Raw genomic sequence first — 14,477 nt, 5'->3', positions numbered from 1 at the left:
TTTTCTTGAAGTTGGTAATAAAATCTCCCAAAAGGTTTACTTCCTTAGATTCGGATATAATGAGTTGCAACGAGTCATCAAGGTAAGTATTGAATTTCCTTGACAAGTATATAGAACCTACCTATCTACATTGTCCCAACTAAGAAACTTTTTGCGTTTTTTTTGAAAGATTTCCACCCATAAATATTCTAATTCACTATGTTCCAGATTCGCACTTGATAGGTCTGAAATGGACATTGCTACACCACCACATTTTCCTTTCTTTCTTGTACGGTAAATAAATGTATAGCCCGGTATGTAGAAAAGGATCCGGTTGTCGTTGTATGTACCTTTGTTTATGTGAACTTCTGATAAACTATATATCAATAATTTTGAAGTCGTGTAAAAAAATTGCAATTTATATATATATTGTTGAGCAAAATTCGTACATTGAGATGAAAAATCTTGATTCCTCCTTTCGATAGTAATTTTTCTAATTCAGGAAAGAAAGGACCCGGTTAAGTTTCGATAGCAGAAAGTAAAATGTTTACCAATGGCAGGTAAAATTTTCTTTCGCAAACCCAAAGACTTGATGAAGTAAAGCTTTCCTTCCTTCCATCAAATTTTCATTAAAACATACTTCAACTGCATCGGTATTCACAAAACACTTTCTTTTAACAATGAAACATAACAATATTCATACCTTGAAATGAGCAGCTCCGACCTCTTTGCCATATTGAACCGACTGTAGATGTTTTTTAAGAAAACGAAGATCAAGATTTTCGCGTCGTTTTCAAATGTGCCCATTTCTCTCCATATCTTCGAAAAAGGTGATTTACCAAATAGCCTAAATTTTTTCAACCTTGACCAGAATGCCTCAATCCTTTGATTGCGGAAGAAGCGTATTGAAAGCTATCATAACGCCCAGTGAAAAACACTTCTACATCTTCATTGTGGATGTTTTTACTGCTCCTGTTCATTCTCACTGATTTAGGAACAATTTTATGAGACTTAACCATATAGAAATTGAAATTGCCAAAAATCAATAAGTCATTGTTAGTGGCCGCATTATTCAGCCATAGTAACTTCAAAATAACCTCAAATAAAAACCGTATTTCTTGAGTTTGACGTTTCCATCTATATGATGGACATCGTTAGGGTCCTGTGTTTGAAACTTTCTTATATTTCCTTCAACACCTCCTGTATCAATGAATTTCAATCGCGTACCTTTTCATTCGGTATAACTGTATCATACTTAAGATTAATAAATTCGGTGAACTTTTCTGTTAATGTCGAACTTTTCTGTTCGATATTAACAGCTTGTTTGAAACAATGCCATGTTAGTGCTCTTTTTTTGATTTTTGTTTGCTTTTGATTTTATTTTTCAAGATTTTGATTGCTATAATACTGGGACCAGGTCTTCATTGCCTTCGATTAAAAGCGAGACGTCCGTGCAGTAAAAAATGCATCGTAACAGTAAAGATACGTTTATGGTCTAATGGGTTATTTCACGGACCAGGCTAAATGATACCCCCGCGAAAAATAAAGTTAATTGCATATGAAAAAGCTTGAAAGGTTGTCTAGGTATTTGAATTTTTTTTTCAAAATTCTGGATTGGTTCTTTAGAATTTGGAATAGGAAGATTCACTAATTATGCATGATGTCATAACCTAGCTCTGTGGGAGTGTTATATTAAACATTTTTTGACAAGCCATATATGTTTTCTGGCCGTTCAATTTGACGCGTTTTGAACATTTTACATAAATTTCAATATTTAGTTACCATAATTATGCTCAATGCTAGTTCATGACGTCATAATTTCGCATAAGTAGCGCAACTTTTAAGACAAACATCTCCAGAACAGATAAAGATTTTTCAAAAAATTATAAAGATTACTAGAGAACTTTCAAAGATCTTTCAACTTGATTTTTCCTAGGAGGTAACCTTTAAACAGACCAGCAGATAGCCAAAAAAATTCAGACAAGTGACCGCCTCTTTCAAAATAGCGGCCGCTTATTTCGATTCAAACTGGTAAGCGCCAGATTGGAACAAGCGGTCGCTAGTTTTGATACGCGGTTGCTTGTTCGAAACAGGCGGTCGCTTATATTTACCAATTTTGGAGAATGTATTAAGATAGAGTTGTCCTAATATGCCACGATATAAGCGCCTTATTTTCGTGTGTATATATCTATAGTTTGTGTTTGCGCTAAATATTTTTTTGCAGTGGCGGTACTATAATCAGTCACGTCGGATATATTTTAAGTTAAGATATCAACATGTTATAGTGCATTGGGCATACGAAAATATAGATAACAAATTTAGCTTTTGATTTCATTGTATTTGGTTAAAGCAAAGCTCTGCTTAACTTTTTAAAGACAAATATATTTTTCACAAAATGCCAATGGAAATGGCTCGGAATGTAATTCTTATAATCTCTTGGTTGGGTTGTTGACAGAAAGCAGCATATTTGAAATTTATATTTGAAGTAATGGAGCAGGTTAAAAGACGGTTAACTTTGTCGAAATCAAACAACAGTGACATAGCTATTACAAAATTATGAAAGAGAAAAGCAACTCCATAAAATTTTAAGATAATCAAAATTAGAATTGATACATTCCAATTATTGCAACTTTTAACACAGCCACACTTTGTTTTTATTCACGTATAGAACTACACTATTTCGCAGGCAGTTGTTAAACAACGTCTGCTAAGTGTGGAGGTGGTGTAATAAACAACGTCTGCAAGTGTGAAAGTGGTGTATTAAACAACGTCTGCTGAGTGTGGAGGTGGTGTATTAAACAACTTCTGCTAAGTGTAGAGGTGGTGTATTAAACAACTTCTGCTAAGTGTGGAGGTGGTGTATTAAACAACGTCTGCTAAGTTTGGAGGTGGTGTATTAAACAACGTCTGCTAAGTGTGGAGGTGGTGTAATAAACAACGTCTGCAAGTGTGGAAGTGGTGTATTAAACAACGTCTGCTGAGTGTGGAGGTGGTGTATTAAACAACTTCTGCTAAGTGTGGAAGTGGTGTATCAAGCAACTTCTGGTTAGTGTGGAGGTGGTGTATTAAACAACGTCTGCTAAGTGTGGAAGTGGTGTATTAAACAACGTCTGCTGAGTGTGGAGGTGGTGTATTAAACAACGTCTGCTAAGTGTGGAGGTGGTGTATTAAACAACGTCTGCTAAGTGTGGAGGTGGTGTATTAAACAACGTCTGCTAAGTGTGGAGGTGGTGTATTAAACAACTTCTACTGAGTGTGGAGGTGGTGTATCAAACAACGTCTGCTGAGTGTGGAGGTGGTGTATCAAACAACTTCTGGTGAGTGTGGAGGTGGTGTATTAAACAACTTCTGCTAAGTGTGGAGGTGGTGTATTAAACAACTTCTGCTAAGTGTGGAGGTGGTGTATTAAATAACTTCTGCTAAGTGTGGAAGTGGTGTATTAAACAATTTCTGCTAAATGTGGGAAAGTGTACTAAACAACGTCAGCTAACTGTATAATACAGGTATTTTTAAAAATAAAACAAATCTGTACAAAACTTATTCAAAGTACAAGCACTCAATAAGAGTACTACAGTATATCCTCCTTATAACGGAAATCTTTTACAGCAGACATCTCTCCATAAGAGACACGTTTCTCAGAAATGAAATAAATGACGATCAATACCTCATGACATAACCTTTATATAGTTTGTAGGGACACCTATAGCGGACGTAATATAAGGGCTTATTTAGATTACCGCCCTAGCTGACCTCTCCATGTATCTTACATGAGCTGTTTGTGATTTCGCATCACGGTTGACGAGGTGGAACCGCGCAGTTGTCTTTTTCACATCCTGAAGTAGCATCAAATGAAATTCATTTTAAACGATTAAATTGACATTGAATTTGTGAATCTGCAATTTCGTTGCCAGTACCCCTTTTTGCTGTTAATGTTGGAGAGAGTAAATAAATTTATCTGCGTTTACTAGTGACAGAAGATCGACACAATGCATTCACTTTAAAAAAGAAAGGTGGACAATACAAACTATAGATGCAGACACCGTGACTTTACAAGACAAGTAAGGAAATAAGAAGATAAAAGAAAAAAAATGATAAATTTTTATGGGAAAAGTTGTTGTAAATTAAAATCACAGAAGTGCGTCGCGGAAACACAGAAGAAGACGCAATTTTAAAATGCAGTGATACCGGCAGATGAAATGCTTGATCATTCTCGACCCCAGAGCCCTTTGAGACAAACTCGAAAGTAGTTTCTACTACTTTCGAGATTTTATCTAAAAGAGCTCTGGGGACGAGAATGATACTTGATGAGAATTTGTTGTATCTTGAAAGTTGATGTAGTAAATATTTTAAAGGAAAAAATCAGTTGCAAATAATTCCAGTCTTCTATAGAGTAAAAGCGAAATGATTTTAAACCATGAAGAGTTGACCTGACCGGGGGATAAATTATTTAGACAACATCTACCAGCTAATAGTTTTTCTGATCGTGAACATGGTATGCGCTATTTTGCGTATATGCACCAAGTAGGACTAATTGCGCCCGACCTTGTATTAACCAACACTATGTGCAGAACATAAACACAACACACAAGAAAACAAGACACAAGAGCCAGCTAGCTAGCTTTTATTTTATATCAAATTAAAACATAGCTAAATGTATTATCTTTATTACACACAACTTTCTCTCGTTGGCGTTTTAATAAAATATATATTTTTGTTTTACGAGTTTAATACAAATACTGGAAATTGCAACAGGAAGCTAAGAGCACACTGTAAGGGTGGTTAAGCTTAAAAGTTTATAATATTTTTCTCTCTTTCAGATGACTTTTTGTCTCCCCACTCTGTAGCTAGCCACTACAAAAAGCAACACAGAAATTTTACATCCAATGGAAAGAACTGCGGTTGATGTGTGACTCTAACATACAACTAAATGGCAGGCAGAAGGATGCGAAAGCTTGCTGAAGATAGGTCTTTTTGAGCCCATTTTTTCTATGGAAACATTTTTGAGTCTTTAAACTATTATATATCGAGTGTAGATGGATAACTTCTGATTGACATATATTCATATAAAGTCGTAATGATGCCTTGGTGCGAAGAAACAGATAAAAAAGGACCTCACTTCACCTAGAGCGCCCGCATCTTTTTGCCTGCCACGCAATTGTTAAATCCGAAAGGGCTTACAGCGGAAAATGTAAACATTGAAAAAAATATTAATAGGGTAAGAGGGGATAAACAGCCAAGTAAGGACAAAGCATGCTTAATAAAAGGCTGTTTGTGCACTATCAGTGGGTTCATTTGCAAGTTGTATTCTATTTAGCTAGATACTTCTTACTGAAACTAAAGCTTTATAATAATCAGTCATAAATATACAGATACACAAAATTAATTTGAACATTAAGGCCCATGCTGAAATCATCAACATTTTTTAATTCAAGTATTATTTCTATTCTTAGTCTGCCTAAGTGTATTTTTTCATAGTACAAGTCAGTTTATTGTGGATGTCACCAGATTTATATCATTAAATATTTCCCTTCCTAATCATGTGTATATTTTCATGGTCCAGTCAACTATATAGCTCATGGGACTGGGAAGTATTAATGTTGTTGTTATTTTTAACTGGGATTTCAGGGCTGCAAGGATTTAATTCAAAATGAAAATCATTGCACAATATTTTGTAACTAAATAAATTCTAGATCAACATTATACAAGCTTGGGTTTATTTTTAGCTGCTTATATATTAAAAATGAGTGAAAAGAAAATTCATGGATACAAGTCTCATGGACAAAGACGCTACCGAAAATCTGAAATAAATTTAGCATTGTTTTTATTTCAAAGTTCCCATCAAGGAAACCACCAAGACTTGAACGATGTAATATTTTCTGACAAAATTAAAAGCGAGAAAAGGTGGCTTGTGTTGAATGCTCGAGATGCTGAAGGAATGCCGATTCTTATTAACTGTTTAAAAGGATCAAGACAAAAAGAATCTGAATCTGATCATTTGGAATGCATGAAAATATTAGTATCCACTGGAATCCCTCTTGATTCAAAGGATGCACAAGGCAAAACTGTTATTCACTGGGCTGTAGAATTTGAAAAGATTAAGATTTGCACTTACTTGCTTCGGCAGGGAGCACCTTCAAATACTTTAGACAATAGCAAACTCACACCAATGCATGTTGCCATTAACCAGTCCTCAGAAGTGTTTGTAAAAATGCTTTGTGAAATTGGTGCTCCGGAGGTTTGTTTATACTTTGTTAGTATGTTCTGTTATTGTTGTTGTCATAGCCAAGTTGCTTTCAATCTCCTGCATTTGATCTTGTTTATGGCCTATAAAAATTGTGAAATTTTTTATGACGGCATGTAAAAAAGAGACATAAAAAAAGTAAAAAAGATGTGAATGGATGTTACCAAATTGCAATTAGGTTATTGACATATTTGTTATTTAGGTGCTAGAAACAGTAGATAACATGGGGAGAACACCATTGTGTAATGCAATGTTTAGCAATCTATCCAATATATTTCTTCAGCTGCTAACGGCTGGAGCTGATGCCAACGGCTTAACAAATGATGGAAAATGTTTGCTTACCCACACAATTGAAAATAACAATTACGAGTTTCTGAATATGCTGCTCAAGGTTTGTTAAATTTAACAAAAAAAATTATAGCAGACCAGGCTTGTTTTTCAATAAAGCACTTAGTCATTAGAATTTCTATAAGGTCAAAATCTATTTGCTTCTATTTCTAGCATAAGGCCAAGCTATTTCCTAATGGTGCCAACCAATTCAATAATATCCACTTGGCTGCAATACAGAAAGATCCTTCAAGTCTACAAACCATTGCATCTTATTGTACCAATGTTGAATTACAGTGCATGGACAATAATGGCAAAACACCACTCATGTATGCTGTACAGAATGGTCTGCATGAAAATGTCACTACTTTATTAAGTGCAAAGGTTAGTCATTAGACATTTGGCAATTCGGCCTAAGCTATAAAAATGAAACTGCCTTAAATTTTCTGCTAAGTAATTTGATTTTGTGATACTGATTATCATACTAGGAAACAAGATTGAATAAAAAAATAAAGTCGCCAGGTTTTTTTATTTATCGTAAGAATTTTAACGGGATAATTTTTTGCACAATAAAATAACATTTCAGGGAATTTCAGAAATGCAATAGGGGTCATTTAATGCATGGTTATTTCTAAACAAATTAAACAACGCAATTTAATTGTGTTTTCTATGCTCTAAAGGTGTTTCAACAACAAAAAAGGTTAACTAAATAAGTTTTTAAAATTTTTCTTAGTATGTTCATCTAACAAAGCGTAATCACCAGTGTAAAACATATAAAAATGACTAAAATATATGATTTGTTGTCATGTTTAACACTAGACAGGTTTTGATAATTACAAGTTGTTAGATGGACTGCATGTTATATATATTTTGTCTGGGTTTAGCAGATAAAAACGAAATATAAGCTGTGCCTACTGTTGAGGATACTGCACCCTAAAAATATCTGCCTTCTCTTTTCTCATCTGTAATATCTTCCCTTTCACATTGATCAAACATTTTATTGATTTGATTCTAAACTTCATTTTTTATACTGTAACTATACCCTGAATTTAACTTATCAACAGACACATGTTTTGCTTGCTTGCCACCAGTTTGGGTGATTCTGGGTAGTGCTGACTGTGGATGTTGGGTGGTGTCATGGTTGAGTAATGCCAATCAAATTTTTTAATTCCTTTAACATGTTTGTTGCATATTTTTGTTTTGATTGTTTTTGAGGGCAGTACCTGAAGGTACATTTACATGTCAGTGACGCTTGGTGGAAATAATGCACTAACTGTATAGGGTGTCTGCTGTTAATTTTGTTTTCATTTATTATCAATACTACTTACATAGGTGGATGCTGCATTGTGTGACAATGAAGGTAAAACAGCTCTCCATTATACAAGCCAGAATGTTGATACAACTTGCGTTGATCTGTTACTGTCATATGATAAAACAATATTGAATAAAACTAATTATATGCTTCGTTCTGCAATTCACTTTGCGATCATGAATAATAACCAAGTTGTGGTACGATCGTTGTTAGATCATGGAGCAAGCATAAACATACTGGATAGTGAAGGATATACTCTCATTCACTATGCAGCTGGTAAGTGAAATTTCATTGAAGAATATATTTATTTATAGATCTCATTTGACTTTATTTCTCAACAGCCAAAACAATTTTTTAAATTTTTGTATATACCTGAAGATGTTACCTTGTAACGAAAAGCTTTCTTAAAAATAAAATATTTTAAATATATCCATGTTTTGTGTTATTACATTTCATTTTATCATTATCCTGCTATGCAATGCACTGAAGTATGCTATTGACATTCACTTTATTATCACTCTCCTCACATTGAACACTGCTGAGGTGTTGAACTAATCTTAGAGTATTTCGCTGCAGCATGTCAATAATTTTTATAGAGTATTCAGCTGCAGCATGTCTGGCAGAATTAATCAGCGTTGGCTTATCTGTCAATATTCCTGATCATCACAATGTTTACCCCGCCCATTATGCAGTTCGATTAGAAGAACGCGAAAATCCACAAACCAAGGCGGTTTTCCTGAAAAAGCTTGTTGAAAGTGGTATTGTTCTAAATGTTGTGGATGGTCAGGGTTTGCAACCAATTCACTGGGCAGTCTGTATGGGTATGTTGTATGTTATTAACCAATTCTTTTTGACTTATTGAACTTAAATGAACTTCACCTGCAGAGGGTTTTCTAACAGCCAAATAGAAATGTGCTTTTGGTATTTATTTATTAATTAAAACTGACAACTGAAAACGTACGGAATTCACTACTTTAGAATTGCTTTTTTAAAGTAGCCTATTAATTATACTCCATCTTATTTGGATATATGAAATATAATTTGAAGTAGCAACAAATATTGTAAAAAAGATATTGGATATTTTTTTCCAAATCTACGAATTTAATGAAATATTTTAGTGACATGCAAGGTTCGCCTGTGCTGTATATTAAATCCAAAACTTAATGAAGCTAATTATTATTATCGCCTGTTTTGTTTCTGCTCCTCTTAGCGTTTTTTGAAATCGTTTTTACAGTGGAATTTTTATTAAAAAGAGCGTTCGTTCGAGAGAGGGCTGTCATTAATTTTTAGGTTTCACAAGTGCTTTGAAAATTTTATTAATCGAGAATGTCGATGTTAACGCAGAGACAACAGAGGAACGCTTCAATTGTAAGTATGGCATAATTATAAAATAATTAATATGTAAATAAATTCTAAATAACATAGTTTGAATAATTTAAATATGGTATTGTAATGTAGGTCTTCACCTTGCGTGTAACTCGTCAAAATTGGAGTGCTTGGAATTGCTGTTACAACAACCGTCATTGAAGATTGATCAAGTTGACAGTCGAGGTTACACGCCATTGATGACTGCTTGTGGTTTGAAAGTTCCAAAATTTACAGAATTTTTACTCAATGCTGGTGCCGATCCGGACCATCAGGCGTTGGACGGGAAAACGTATTTTTTTATTTGTTTTGTTTTGTTTTACTATAAATTTCATCTTTTTGTTTGCAACCCCTTTCCCCCTGACACAAAAAGTTATATACACACACATATAGCGTCTACCACAAAACGAAATATAAGACCAAGAGGGCCGTATAAAGTGAATACAACTTTCTCTTACCCTAATTTTTCATTTGTTAGACCAGCTCACGTGGCTTCTGCGAACGCGCCAGTTGACTGCTTGTGGTTGTTGTCTCTGAAGAAAGCAAATTTCGACGTGAAGAGCAATGATGGCGAAACACCAATACATGTTGCTTGCATGAACCCTGACGAAGGTATGTATGCACGATACACCTTTAAAATGTTTTTTTCACAAGAACAGTTAGCGAGGAAAGTATGTACTAAAACGTTTTTGCCGTTTCACTTTTTTCCGTAATTTTCAAAGTTTCCTGGGGCAGGCTCTGGATATTTTTTCTTGCAGTAAAAGTTCAAATTTTATAAAAATTTTCAATGAAATAGCATATCGGTTAGATATTGTACCACAAACGAATTTCAATTTGTGGCGTCATAAAGCAACTTAGAATCATACCTTGAACTTGAAAAGGAAAACAATACAAAAAGTCGGAAAGCCGTACTGGCGTCGTTTTTATAGTTTACTCTTTCTTTTAGCTTGCATTCGATTTTTGTTAACACGAAAGTGCGATGTTAACGCTGCACAAAACAATGGTTTGACAGCGCTGCATATTGCCGTGACTGGTAAAAATTCACACAGGGCAAGCCTGTTGCTACAACATGGCGCGAAATGTGACGTCATCTTGTACGGAAAGGTACTCATTCGTTGCTGTTTCTGTTATGTGAGTGTTGGTTTAAAATTCGGGAGAAAACATCTTTTATTTGCAGGAGAAACACACACCTTTGGATATAGCCTTGGAGAATGGCGATCACAAATGTATTACGTTATTACAAAGTTACGGTGCACGAACGTCGTACTGCATACTCAGCAACGCAGCCATTGCAATTCAACATCTATGGAAACGTTACAAGAAAAGAAAGAAGACATCACGACACGGCGTGCCTTTTATTAATACAAGTAGTATGTGTACATCATCTAATGCCAGTGAAAGCGTCAGCGTGATGGGAATGCAGAAACAATACAAACATACGACATTGATACAAGACGTGAACAATACTTCTGAACACGCCTGGGTAAATAAAGCTCCAGTGGAAGAGGGTAAACCAAATGTAAATGTTTCTCCGCCGCAGTGCTTAAAGTGTGGTAAATTTGGAGTGCACCATAGTCGCGTTATTGGAGAAGAAAATGAAAAAGTTTTTTCGGAGAGGATTGCACGAGGGGTAAGAATAATATTATTTTACACTGAATAACCAAACCAACTCTTTTGCATCATTGAGAGTTAATAATAAAGGAACAAAGACAGGAATTTAATTTCAATTAATTTATTTCTATTGTTTTTCGCAGGAGCGGGAAATACAATTGATGCGACAGTTGATGAAAGAAGCGGAACAAATGTTGGTGCGTGCTAACCACGTGACTGAAGTAAGTTTCATTTTCTTTTTTTGCATCAGTTTTACACCGATTAGTATTACGGCCATCTTTAAAGTTATTTTCCCAATGTTCGCGGTCTAACTCACACGGCCAAAAAAAAAACAGTTATTATTAAGGACCGTCCTGACACCACGTCGTGACACATTTCCTTTCTTTTTAGGAAGCAGACAGTATCATTAACAGTTCGGCGTTTCGTTTGATCAAACAGTCGAATAAAGAATACATCGAAGAGAAACGCAAAAAACAACAATTAGCTCCCATCGTTAGATAAGTAAGTTTTGCCCTTCGTAATCAAACCGTGTAGTGAATCTTATTTAATAACTTGAAAATGAAAAGCTCACCAACCAAATGATTTAACAAAACATTTTCCCTCTGCTGATATTAAATTGGCACCTGTGAATGCGCTTTTTATAAGTCGAGTTATTTGATTCTTATATGAAAAAGTACTTAAGTACAAAGGCATCACCGATTAGATGAACAAGTGCTGTCTCTATCAGAGTAATTTTTGTTTAGCTAACGTCACAAAGCTGCTTGACGAGGGTTTTTTCTTGATATTTCTTCGACCTGGTTGGCAAAAGCACACACTAAAAGATGACAGACTGTCAAATATGTGTTGTTTTACTGCGCATAGATGTGATAATTATTATGTGTTGTGATAATTATCTGCGTGCCAATCAATAAATTATATCGTAATTTTGTAAATAATGCATTTATATATTTTTTTAAAAAATGACATATTCTTATTCTTCTCTAAGCTCTTTGGTCGTTTTTTAAAACTGCGTCTATAAAAAATTCTTAAAGAACGAGATGGCATCTCCATCAAAATTATACAAATTTGTCAGGAGTAAAATCACTATAAATTGAGAAAAAAGTTACTTACAAATTTTAAAGAATACCAAAAAAACTATGCGCAGTTGTTTTTCAGAGTAAATTGTTATTGATTTCCGTCGCCGCTACGCGGGGCGGAATCTTTAAAATCGCCTGATGGAAGATAGATATATAGATATATATCTAGAGACAGCACAAACCCTGCACGCTGCTAAGTTTGTGTCCAGGCTAAAACCTCGAAAAATTTCCATATTTTCGAAAGCCAATGAAGATGCTTTATTTTAATCTATTTTGTGTACGGCCATGAGTAAAAGTGCTTACATTTTGTTGGTCGCCCCCTTGCCACTTGCTGGTCTCTGATGGTTTCGTCGTAGTAGTTTCATTGATGTAGCTGGGGAGCTAAGCACATTTTTTAAAATCGTGTATTTTATCAGGTAAGAATTATTTTATATTAAGTGAGAAAGGTGTGCTGACATACCCCTTTTAATAGTGGTGAAATTACTTATATACTCACTATCGTATAATAACATCGTATAGAGCCAGATAGCTAGCTAGCTACACAAAATAGTGATTTGATTAGAGTTCCTATTTTCTTAAAGAGCCAGCAACAAAAAGCCTTTGTCCTGCTTTGCGTAATTTTTCCATAACTGGACACCCGACTCACCCGACCCCTGTTCTTATGGGGAAAAGGGGGGCTACAAAAAACTTCCAAACAACACTTTGTGTGGCTACTTTTGTCAGATAAAAAGGTATATTCACACAGGATTTTTTTTATATTTTTTGCAGAAAAGTTGTCGAAACATGACAAAAGTTTATTGTCAGGGTGAACTGATGATTAACCTGTAACAATATATATATATTTAGCCGATGCAGGATAATTACACGCTACGCATAGTATAATTAGCCGTTAAAAGCTTCCTTGTGTTCTTAACAGCTATGTTGGAGAGTCCTAGAGTATTTAATGCTCATTTTTAGCTACGCAGTTTTAATTAGGTCCGGGCTCTACCAGACAACTCCCTGCAACATCCAACAGCCCACACAGTGTGCCATCTCCCCTATTTACCTAACATGGTGGGTTAACCTAGGGCTATCATAGCGTCCACTCATATTAAATTGCTGCCAAGAGGAATCGAACCCCATTCCCGCACAAAGTGCCAGAGTTATGACCACTAAGCTACGGTGCCATTGAAAACGGCTAACTATTCTGTTACTGGCTAATTATCAGTTCTCCTTGAGTGCCTAATTTTCTTGAAAATCTTTCTTGAACTCATCCAAAGTATCACATTCTAAGATTTCTTAGAAAAGACTTGATTTTTAAAAATCTCACGAAAAGGACCATCGATTTATTAAATCTGCAAGTTTATTGTGTGTTTACCCTTTTTTGTTTCAACTTGTTGAATTCAATCCGTCAATTTAAAATTTCAGAAGTAATTTCAGAAAAATGCAACTAATCAGACTCTCAGAAAAGAAATTCAAATTTGAGAATTCGAATCAAAAAAGGATAACAAACAATTAAATTTGTTGAATCCAATAAATCAATTTCGACAAAATAAATCCTGTATTGTCCACAGGTTTCAAAATCATGGATCGCCTGCTTAATATGTTACTTGTTTAACAAAAATATCAAAAAACAGCTTGATTAAATTTATATACATATATTTATATATATAATATACCTTGTGCATCACATGGCATTGATTTGTATCTTTTTAATAAATTCCCTTTTCAAATCAAAGAGGCAAAGAGAGGTTAAAGAGACAATAATTAAACAACCTGATGACATTTCAGTTTTGGCAAAATTGTATTCTTGTTTCTCATTTTTAAAACGTACTTTCTTTTTTAGATCAACTGTTATCAAACCATGCACTATAAACATTTAAACAAATCTTCAACAGGAGAGTAAATTCTGAAGGCCTAAATACTGAAATATTTAAATGCTAATATGTATTTATTGCTGAATTAATTAACAATGAACTACTTCCTTCATTCAAATGGAGCTCGTTCAAAGATTATTATATTCGAATCGTCAAGTTTATACATAACAAGATTTGTATTCTGAAATTTCCAGAATTTCCTGATCAGTCATAAAAATATCCAGTTAAAGTTTTAACTGTTATTTTAGAATACTTCATATAGCTATGTAAAAATTTTGTTTTATTTTTTATTTATTAGATTGTATTTTAACATTGCAGGTTAGTTACAATAATAATTGAGAATTGGGAACTCAGTGATTTGTTTACCCCATAATTCTCCGTTTTCAAGGTCCACTTCAAATTTCAATATCTTTCAGGCTATTGACGGAAATCTTCAAGCCGCAGGGCTTCTTGTTCTGTTTAAAATCAGGACAAAATGAGGTTTGCAATAAATGAGTATACAGGATTGTCTTGAAGACAGAAAAGCCTGAAAGAATTTTTTACCTAAAAAAATCTGTCTAACTTTTCCACGACAAATTCCAAACAAAAAAAATAAAGAATAAAAAAATTGCGAAGGCATTGCTTTAATAAATATGTTGGAAGCAATTTTAGCCTGGCACATGTTGATAAAACGGGTTTCAGAGGCTTCGTTCGCCATTTATTATTCGCTT

At 34.4% G+C, this 14,477-nt stretch overlaps 1 protein-coding gene across 2 annotated transcripts; it reads left to right on the top strand.

Annotated features, from left to right (window-relative positions):
• Positions 1-5,435: 5,435 nt before the first annotated feature.
• Positions 5,436-14,116, top strand: LOC130641676 (serine/threonine-protein phosphatase 6 regulatory ankyrin repeat subunit A-like). 2 transcript variants are annotated; one of them, XM_057448587.1, is made up of 13 exons: positions 5,436-6,214; positions 6,423-6,611; positions 6,722-6,931; positions 7,880-8,135; positions 8,456-8,680; positions 9,150-9,227; positions 9,318-9,516; positions 9,703-9,836; positions 10,171-10,328; positions 10,402-10,854; positions 10,979-11,056; positions 11,226-11,336; positions 13,737-14,116. In XM_057448587.1, exons 1-12 carry the CDS (start codon positions 5,720-5,722, stop codon positions 11,334-11,336), a joined length of 2,586 nt encoding a protein of 861 aa, XP_057304570.1. In that variant the 5' UTR covers positions 5,436-5,719; the 3' UTR covers positions 13,737-14,116. The 2 variants fall into 2 exon arrangements, with proteins under 2 accessions (XP_057304570.1, XP_057304569.1); XM_057448586.1 differs by lacking the exon at positions 13,737-14,116 and adding an exon at positions 11,579-11,819 and having other exon boundaries at positions 5,438-6,214.
• Positions 14,117-14,477: the final 361 nt, after the last annotated feature.

This window comes from Hydractinia symbiolongicarpus, chromosome 4 (assembly GCF_029227915.1).
Source record: "Hydractinia symbiolongicarpus strain clone_291-10 chromosome 4, HSymV2.1, whole genome shotgun sequence".
Lineage (NCBI taxonomy): Eukaryota > Metazoa > Cnidaria > Hydrozoa > Anthoathecata > Hydractiniidae > Hydractinia > Hydractinia symbiolongicarpus.
This window is presented reverse-complemented; position numbering and strand designations above follow the sequence as displayed.

Coding starts and splice junctions, on each gene's coding strand:
- LOC130641676 (XM_057448587.1), top strand. CDS start 5,720: ATGAGTGAAAAGAAAATTCATGGATACAAGTCTCATGGACAAAGACGC. Junction 6,612..6,721: donor TTCTGAATATGCTGCTCAAG/GTTTGTTAAATT, acceptor TTCTATTTCTAG/CATAAGGCCAAGCTATTTCC. Junction 9,837..10,170: donor TTGCATGAACCCTGACGAAG/GTATGTATGCAC, acceptor TCTTTCTTTTAG/CTTGCATTCGATTTTTGTTA.